This window comes from Epinephelus moara, chromosome 1 (assembly GCF_006386435.1).
Source record: "Epinephelus moara isolate mb chromosome 1, YSFRI_EMoa_1.0, whole genome shotgun sequence".
Lineage (NCBI taxonomy): Eukaryota > Metazoa > Chordata > Actinopteri > Perciformes > Serranidae > Epinephelus > Epinephelus moara.
Window position 1 is genome coordinate 30,640,004 of NC_065506.1, and position 9,979 is coordinate 30,649,982.

Genomic DNA, 9,979 nt, shown 5'->3' on the forward strand with positions numbered 1-9,979 from the left:
AATGGAAAAAATTTAACATTAACTTCAAAGAAGAACTAGAAAACATATATTTAATAGAGTATCTGCCTATTTTTTGTTTTTAAAACCAAACACTTATAAGCAACTACGTTCGCCATCGACCATTTAAAATAGTAATTAACAATATAAATGTTGTTTTTAAACTTCCAAAATAGTTTTAATCTCTCAAAATACAGCTACAGCTCTTGATTCTACAGTTGGTTGGCACAACCCTGCCCACAGCTGACCCAACTTGTGATGAAATTATGTTTGCCAGCGACCATTAATCATCACAGACTGTCAGATCTTATATCAAAATGTAGCTGATTGCTCTATTAACTAGAACTAACACATTCCCAATATCTCTAACACAGTTTTATAATACCTAGTCCACAGACCACTTTTACTTAAAATTTCACCCTCATCATAAAAAGTAAGTGACTTTTAGATGTTTTCACGTAGTAGCTGAGTGCAAATGAAGACAGCAACATTCTGATGTCACATTTTTGTTTCTGTGACCTTCAAAGGATCAGAAAAAAGCTGTGCGCCAGTCAACCCCGGTCTCCCCTATGTTGGGTGTATCAGAGGAACTTTATGATGTGGGTGCATGTGATGTAGCGTGTACATCATGACACACACACACAGCGCAAACACAAAATCAAGAACCAGAGGACGGCCGGCAATATTTCAAAATTTTATTAACGAACATAATCTCTGAGGAACAACAGCAGTTCTCGCGCTCTCTGTACATGCAACTGTAGAAAATAACAATTTAGAATTTTTACTTTTCAGTTTTAGTCTTTTTTTCCCATCCATCCTCATTTTCAGTTTCTCGCATTTTTGTCTTTTTATGTCTTTTTTTTAACTTTTATTTTTTTTGCAGGAAATCAACAACAGCTAGAGGTGAAAGTACTGGATTTCTGTTACAGCACTGACAATAGCATCGACAACCCCACCCTCATATACCCCACCCCTCCCCCGCCCCTCTTAGCTGCTCCAACAATATGTACACAAATAAACTACATTGTACAAATAAAAAAATGTTACATTGTTACATCATAATCACCTGCAGCAAGCGCACGCAGCTCGTTGCTGTTAGAACCCCACATTCTACGCAATTTTTCAGACTAGTACAAAGAGGAGGGTGCAAAACGTCCTGGGAGGTTTTATTTACAGAGCTATGTACAGTATGTCTCTTTCACGCATTACAAGGAGGAAAATTTACACAGCGGAGACCAACTTCAAAACAAAAACATACCACAGGTGTCAGAAAAAAAAAACAAAAACAAAAAAAAAAGATAATAAATAGGTTATTTCTCACCAATTAAAGAGTAGTTCTCCATGCTTTTTATTAGTCATTTTTCACTCTAAAAAAGGAACAAAGAAATAGCTACAGTCTTGGTTTTTAATTAAAAAATTAACAAAACTAGAAATAAAAAGGCTTGAAATCGTGATTCTATAGAATGAAAAAATAGCAATTATGTATATTTATGTCCAGTAAGAAAAAAAACAACAAATAACAAATCTAAAATAAACATTATGAGTGAATGTGAGGAGAGTAGAGGTAATATGTTGCTGACTGAGGTGGTGTCAGGCTAGCATCTGTATCACCACGGCCAAGTGCTCTACTGTGCATCTGAGGGCTGATGTGTGTGTTTGTGTCTGTGTTCAATTTACCCAGAAATCACTGTTTTTCCTTAGATGAGTATTCACACTGCAGAAATCGACGCGGATGGATGTGTTTAGTCTGTTGTTCTGTCTGTGCAGCGGCGTACCGCAGACTGAGGGGGTAGAAATCGCCTGTCAGTTGTGTCGACCATCACCATTTCAAGCCTTTGTGGTTCAAATAAATGACTGATTACAGAAGTAAAAACAAAGGCAGGGCTTTACACTGTTAAAAAAGGTGACACATGAAAACGGAAAAACACACTTGATGTCTTGTAAACAATAGTGAGAGGGTGTGGTCGGTCAGGGCATAGTAACGGTATACATTCTGCTTGATAAGCAACGTGATTGACATGCCACTGGAGTTTATGCTTTATACAGGAACAAAAGAAAACCCCTAAGATAAACACAACAACATTCAAAACTACATACACTGAGCTAAAAAACACACAAGGATCCTGTGAACAAAAAGACACCCTTTAAACCTCGTCCCCCCAAAAAACTGTGTAAGAAACCAACGACAAATTAAAAACAAAAAAACATGACAAACAGGGGTTGTAAAAACTTTCTGGCTATTTGTATCCAAATATGTATGCCTATGTATACCAACCAGGATGTGTGTGTATCTCTCAAAAGATTACCCAGGACTATACATCTAGCCACCTTGTCTGCACAGTGTAATAGCAACAACCATTGCACTTGACTAGACATACCATACACAGCTATGCTGACTGACAGTGTGTAAATAACTTTTCAGATAATATTGCCATCAGGATACATGAGCAGCTCTCGCACACAGACGGGGAAGCCTGTGTGGTAGGTCGGGAAAGCTTTTCAAAACCAGGACCCACTTGTAAAAATAGAGAACCAAATACAGGTCAGAAATCAACGTGGGATTTTTTTAAATTGAGGATAAAAAAAGAAATCTAATCAGCATTTCGCTATTTCTTTCCCCTCCACTGTTGGTGTTGATGTCTGTCCACTTTTTGGTTCGTTTTGAGAAGGTTTAAGTCTCGTAGCTGTCTGCTCGGGCCTGACACAGGAACGTGACGACAGAGTAATATGAGGAAGTAACCGAACGTTTAAAATCCCTGACAAAACTTGCCAAACTCCCGTGCGGATTGATAAAAATTAGAAGGCCGACGTGACTGGAGTTATGATTTATTATCATGGTGTTGTGTTGGGAACTGAGCTCCCTATAGCCTGTGATAAAACATTATTATATTTAAAAACACCCATTCAAGTGAAAGGCCACAGGTCTGATGTGAAGCCAATTAGGTTTTTGAGTTTTCTGACACACTGGCGCCATCCAGTGACTAAAGCTGGAACAGCACCTAAAACAATAAGCTGCTCACCAATACTGGACGAAGGGGCAGACAGACAGACAGACAAAACAAAGTTAAAAGTATGGAATGAAACCTTTCACTGGCTGTTACGACTCTTCAGTCTATTCAATGTGAAACGCAGACGAGCAGGGAGAACAGAACACGTAATGAAGCGCTGAAAGACCCGCGTCCCGTTGGTTTTTAGAGACGATGAGTTTTTGTGGTGATTATAAAGTATCCGACGTCCAATTTTTGTAAATTAAAAAACACGGAAAATGGTTTTGAAACGACACGATGCTCGTGAATGACATCTCTCTCACTTCCATCCCTCCCATATATATCTATGTGACTTTGCCCAACAATGAGTACATTTTTTTTTTTTCACTGAAAAAGGCATTTTCTTGGTTCGAATTTTTTTCAGATATAATTGTGTAGTAAAGCAATGAATAATAATCCTCTGTCTATTCTTTAAATAAATCCTCAACAACTATTCTGCTACATCTGAGGGACTATATGGTGGTTTAATCCAGAAGGGTTCTCTGTCAGCTATTTGTGAGTTGTGGCGATCCGCGTCCGGGCGAGTTGCCGTACGTCACCCCTGGACGGGATCTACAGATGGGATCGTACAACTGTGCACTGGAGTCTTTCAAATACTGACAGAATCGTGTACACATTTTGGCCCATGGATATGAGGGGGGAGGGGGAAAGTGCTGCCCAAAAGTGAACTGTACATAAAAAGATACTTTTTATTTCTTTTATGTTTTTTTCTTTACACTTAACTGAGTGATATTACAGTACATAGGTTATTTACAACTGTGCAGTAATGTGTGGCAAAATAAATTATCTAGAAGGCAGCAAGAATACATTGGTTAACGAATATAAAAACTGTACATAATTTACGGAATACAACTTTTTTTCATTTTTCTTTTTGTTTTTTTTCCATTAAACTAATATTGGCTCTGTAGTGTTTCAAGTCACTTCCTCAGAAACAATGAAATGCCCAAGTAAAGAAATAGACACAAACAATATTTCTCTCCTCCTGCCAAAGCACAAATTTCTCAATAGTCTCTTTGAATCTCAACATTCGTTATGTTTGTTTCTTCTGGTTGTCCTGTGGTGGTTTTTGCAGTCCATGGCGGTCTGATGTGTTTGTGTTGGAGCAAGCAGGGTGGCTGAGGAACACTCCGGTCTGTCCTCAGAGATCCATGCCTGTCCTCTTCTGTTTCGCCAGGCTGAGAGGCTGCGGGGGTCAGTCTCTTCCTCTCAGACACTGGGCCCTGACGTGCACACACATCGCTAGCCCTCTGCTGTGTTCCAACCTGCTGCAGGCTCTGTTGCACTACTGTTAAGCTAGGCCTGGTGCAGTGTGAACAGAGAGGGCGTCCTCTGGGTATACGGTCTTATAGCCCCAAAACCATCAGCGGCTGGTTCTAGCTTCCTGGTCTGTTCGTCCCATTGAAGATCCACATGATGCACCGCGGCTCCGTTGACGTCTTCTGGGTCAGCGCTGGACTCGGTCTAGTTCTCCTGGCCCACCAGGAGCCCTGGGTCAACAGGGGAGGCTTCTCCTTAGTCCTCCCCCAGGACAGGCACCACACTTGTTGGGAGAGCTCCTCTCTGATGCCTCCTCCCAGCGGTGGTGGTGGTGGTGGGTCTATTGAAGCAGGGACCAAAAACGAATGCAGAAAATATATCTCTGTCCCCTGTCTCACCGAAACTGAGCGCTGAGGAGTTGTGTCCCGATATCAGAGCCCCAAAGCAAAAACTGTTTCTGCTTCTCACACTCTGATCAAACAAAAGTGTAAAAACTTTGAGGATGAAAGTGCAAGTTGTGTGTTTTCTTTTTCCCCAGTAAAAACATGTTTCCTTCTTCACGGAAGGGAATCCAGAGCAAGTTTTTCATCTTTACTCTTTTTCTATAGAATATAATTTTTTCCTGTCTAAAGTCCTCTTTCAAAACTTGCTAGCCCTTTCCATTCGTTCTGTTCAACGAAGTCTCTTTGAGAAGAAGTGATTCAGACAAAGTTTGCTCTTAATCTGTGAGCGCAGGTGTGTCATGCGGGCAGCAGGACAAAGTCGTCGTTGACATCGACCATTGGCACGTAGAAGGAGGGCACTTCGTTGACGCAGAGGGACTTGTGCCCTGCCGGGTCCAGCTCCTGGACCTTCAACTGCCACTCCATCCTTTGAACTGCATTGAGGGCTGCTGCCTCGTGCTGTTGCCGCATCAACAAACATGTCTGGGGGAGAAGAAGCACGGCATAAATCCACTTGGTAAATACACAAGATTATGGTAAACAACAACATAAAGTGATATACACTATATAAAGAAGGATAACGCCTCTCCACTTCCTTCTACTGTACAAAAATGAAGCCAAAATATCCTGGATATGGGCGCTGCCATCTTGAGCTGGTGGTGTAATTTGAAGCCAGACTCTGCACAGTAGCGACCTCAGCGGTATCGAGTTCTCGCCTATACACCTGTCTGACCAACTCCGAGCAGCCGAGCACACCAGCTGGCACACACAGCAGTCAATCATGTCTTCAAACCCATTTTTGAACATATGTCAGCGTCATAAGAACTGCCCAAAATAAAAGAGACAATCTTTGGGAAACAGATATTTGACGTCTAATTTGTCTTTTTAGTTTGGCCCATATCCCATATGTTAACGTGGAGGGGGCGGGGTTTATGACCTATACATCAGGCTTCGATCAAGATGTTTTAGCTTCACTTTTGGGGAGCTGTCATGTTATCTACCTTTACTGTTCAATCAAAAGTACCAACCCCTTTAACCAAAGACATTAAATAACTTCAGAGAGCTGATTTTTACCTTCATGCGGTCATATTTATCGTCCACATCCTGGATCCAGGAAATGAACTGCCGAGCGTTGAAGCGATCTCTCACCGATTTGTTCTCATCACCCTGAGAACACACATCAAGTTACAAAATAGATTAAGTAATGGGTTATGTAATAATTGTCTGCCTCAAATAAAATGTTTAATTGACTTGACGATCAAGTGTGTACTTCAATATTTCCTACCTGGCTCTCTGATGGCATATTGTACACTTCAGAGTCCAACAGCATGGTGCAGGCGCTGAATGGCACAGCCTGATTGGCTATCGTCCTGGCTGCCCTGCAGTGGACCCTTAAAACCTCCTGCTCACATGAAACAATCAGCTTCTCCTGTGGACAGTAAGCAAAAGAGAGAAAGAAAATTAATATGTGACATACAGTTGGGCGTCAGGCTAACTGATGGGCTGGCTGGTGATGTTAGTAGAGATGGGTCTTGATCAACAAAGCCGCTACGAATGTCTCACAGAAATTGTCATCACCTAATTAACGAGAGAGATGAAATAGATTTGTGCCCGCAATTCATTTTGGCTCAGCCTAGAAGTCGGGGGTATGCAGATTTCACTTGCATTTCTATCAAATACCAGCTTTGATCTTTCATCAAAGAAGTGCTCATGGTGTTCAGTGTGCATGTGTGTTGCTGTATGTGTAACAGAAAGGAGCATTGAGTGAATTAAGGATAAAGAAAAAGCCCAAAAATTGTATTTCTTACCCGCTCTATGCTGTGCTGCAACCTGAGCTTCCCTCTCACTGCCTCCTGTTGTCTGAAGAGCTCTTTCAGCGGTTCTGACAGCGATGGAGGTGGGGCAATCTGATGTGCAAACACAACATAGTTTTTAATACATTCTGACCTCTGTTACAACAAACAGTACAAGCTTTGTTAACATTTTATTTTGCCATGTATATCTTTTGAAATGCTTTACTGCCATCAAGTTACACGTTACCAGAATTAAACTGCTTTAAACCTACTAACTGCTTCAGCTTTATCATGAGGGAACACAGTAAAGACACCACAACTTACCACAGGGATGTGAAGCTTGCTGAGGGGTTTGCCATCCAGCAGGTAGGAGCCGGTGTAGGTCACATATTCAGCGTAACACTGTGGTGCCTGTGGGGTGATGTAGCACAGAATCTTCCTCTTTTCCTCAATCTTCTTCCTGATCTGCAGGTACTCAAAGTACGGGTTGGAACGGTCGCTGTGGTAGGGCTCGATATCGTCCAGCTTGATGGCATTGACCACCACAGCCAAAGTCTGTTGAATCATTTCCCTGGTCTGCTGCATGGCTGTGCTCACCAGCTGGACCTGGACCTGCTGCCCAGCAGAACGTGGAAATTTCCTCTTCCGTGGGTGCTGGGTCTGAGATTCCTCTTCGTCCACGGGGAGAGAGCGACCTTTTGTCGTCCTGCTGATAACCACTGGCGCGGGAGTTGTCACAGGAGCAGGTACAGACACTGCTGGGGGTGTGTTAGAGGAGACAGTGAGCACAGATTCTTTGTCTTTCTTCAGAGCTGGGAAGGAAGAGGCTGAGGTGGGTGTCGGCGTTCTAGTAGGAATCGGGTTAATGGTCACTGTTGGACTGGTCGTTACAGGGGTGGCAGTGGCAGACGAGGTTATTATGCTGGAGGTAGCAGGGACAGCAGCAGCAGAGGGATTGTTCTTGGCGCGATTGCGGGTCATCCTTTGAGGGATTTCATCCACCTTCTTGGGGATATCTACAGTGGCGGAAACAGTGGTCAGGGTTACCGGCGTTAGCTTGGATGTGGTCTCCTGAGTGTCTGGTAGTTCCACTGTGCTGGAGAGGGTGACTGCCACTGGGAGCTGAGGAAGAGGACTGCATGACACGGATTCTGCTACGGGCTCAGACATCTCCTCCTGTCTCACCTCTGACTTGACAGCAGATACTGACTCCATGGGTAACTGCAACGACTCGGTGAGGGAGTGGATCGGTATGTGATGCTGCTGACTGGCATCTGATTTCACAGAGGAGTACAACATGCTGGGTTCCGACTCATCAGGTCCTCCATAAGGTCCTTTTCTTTCCAACATGCCGCCCTGCTGTGTTAGAGACAGAGAGCTGTTAACTGGCAGACTCTGAGGCTCAGGGTCCAACTCTTGCTGGAAGTTGGCATGTGGTGATGGTTCAACTAAGTCTCGTCCTGTAGGTAAACCTAAGTCTCCAGCAGGGCATGAAGTCTTAGCTAGGCTTGGTAGGTCCACCTCCATTATGTCTGGGTCGTCTCTGTCCGTAATGGTATGTCTAATGTGAGACGGCACAGTCTTGTGCTCATTTAGTTCTGGATCTCGAGACTCAGCTTCTTCTGCCTTGTCTGGTAGCGGTAAGTCAGGCAAGGAGAACGGTCCAAGATCATCCAGCTCATCTGCATCAGCTGAGAATGGGTCTGCCCACGGCACCACAGGCTCAGGACCCACAGCTGGAGCCATGTGGCTTTCAGTGGTAGCACTGAAGCTGTGCGTGGTCTGTCTGCTGTCTGGTTCGTCACATGTTGTCTCAGTGTCCATCTGCTGACTCTCCTCTATGCCAGGCTTGTTACATTCTTGGAAGAAAGACTCTAGCCTATTGGAGGATGATGAGGTGTTTAAATAGTTGGGTTCCTCATCAATTGCTGTGTCAGGCCTCTCTGGAGAGGGGATTTCAGCCACAGCATCCTTCTCCTCATCAAAGTCCTCTGTTTCCTCTTTGTGCCACCTATTCCATGTAGCATAAGGGGGAGTGACCGAGTGGTGTCCAGACAAGTGCTGCATCTCACTGTCTGAATGGTATGGACTGGTTATTTTGGAGACGGCAGCCTCTATCTCCCCGTAAGTCCTGTGGGGAGATTTAAGGTCCATGTCAGGGTTCCAACCCATGCTGTGATCAAAACAGTTCTCTACATGGTTGGGTGCAGGGTGTGCCGGGGAGAGCTCCTGAACCTCTGGCTCCTGCCGGTCTGGAGACTCTGCAGCCCAGCTCTTCCTGAGAGGGTCCTCAACTGGAGGGGAAAAGGAACATGGCTCCCTTGTTTGCTCCGGCTCCTCCACTGCGCAGTGGTCTCCATCAGCTCTCTCATCCAGATCACCGTCTTCCTCAAAGTCCTCCTCCTCTTCTTCATCCTCCTCCTCCTCCTCCTCCTCCTCCTCCTCCTCCTCTTCCTCTTCCTGCTCCTGTTCCTCAGTGACAGAGGGAAGATCCGACAGGACCAGGTTAGGCTCACTGTGGTGAGGCTCAGAGATATCATCAATGTCCAGGGGTGGCAAAGCAGCAGGAGCTGGGGTCGGTGGTGCAGCGATGTCGAAGCAGGGCTCCTGGGGGTCTGGCCTGTGAACTGGTGTAGAGGGTTTGGGCAAGAAACTGTTGTACACACTGTCAGGAAGGTGTTCATTGCCCTCAGTGCCAGCAAGAGTTGGTGCAGCCACATCTGGTGTTGGATGGACTGGCTCCCGTCGAGGGGACAACATTCTAATTGGGGAGAAATAGGGAGAAGGCAGGCACTCCAGTCTATCCACAGTTGCTGCTTTGTCCTCTAGAGTTTGGGAGGAAGGTGACGGATCAAATTCAGCTGCTGGATCGCTCTGCTGTCGAAGGAACTTGTCAGCCTCAGCCTTGAACTCTTCCTCCAGAGGCCTGCGGACGTCAGAAGACGCAGAACGGCTTACAAGTGGCAGCTGGAGGTTTTTCGCAGGGGTAGGACACGTGCCCTCCTGGAAACTCTGGGAGTTTGAGTACCTGCTGGGTGGACAACAGAAAGACAAAACATAAGAAAATGTCACATTCAACAGAGTACCAAAGTTAAAATCAGGGTTCCCACAAATTTTACCATTGGCGTTTCAAGACTTTCCCATAATATTTGACCTTATTCTCATGACTTTAGTTGAGTAGTTTAAAATGTGTAGGCCTTCACTGCGATACAGCCACATATTATTAAATACGCATCTTCCATGCATTCGTAGCTAAGCAAACTGCTTGTGCTTGCTAACTTCACACCCTTGTTAGACCTTCCTGCCATCAACTGCATTTGCTAATAGATCAGACTGGCACATACAAGTACTTTGCAATATGTCAAGGCCATGCCCCTTTGTGGGGATGTCAAAAACCAAAGATCAATTCAATGTGAAGTGTTTGGATTATAACTTTGACAAA

General features: G+C 44.5%; 1 protein-coding gene across 2 annotated transcripts in view; it reads right to left on the bottom strand.

Moving 5' to 3' along the window:
• Nucleotides 1–678: 678 nt before the first annotated feature.
• Nucleotides 679–9,979, bottom strand: part of ankrd11 (ankyrin repeat domain 11) — a 121,585-nt gene continuing 112,284 nt past the window's right edge. Inside the window, exons 10-14 of one of the 2 annotated variants that reach the window (XM_050054293.1) lie at nucleotides 6,862–9,565; nucleotides 6,553–6,651; nucleotides 6,030–6,173; nucleotides 5,819–5,911; nucleotides 679–5,227 (exon numbers count right to left, since the gene is read on the bottom strand). In XM_050054293.1, coding sequence (XP_049910250.1) covers nucleotides 5,042–5,227; nucleotides 5,819–5,911; nucleotides 6,030–6,173; nucleotides 6,553–6,651; nucleotides 6,862–9,565 — 3,226 coding nt within the window. In that variant the 3' untranslated portion in view covers nucleotides 679–5,041. Of the gene's footprint in view, nucleotides 5,228–5,818; nucleotides 5,912–6,029; nucleotides 6,174–6,552; nucleotides 6,652–6,861; nucleotides 9,569–9,979 lie in introns of both variants that reach the window. The other variant, XM_050054284.1, reaches the window with a different exon arrangement.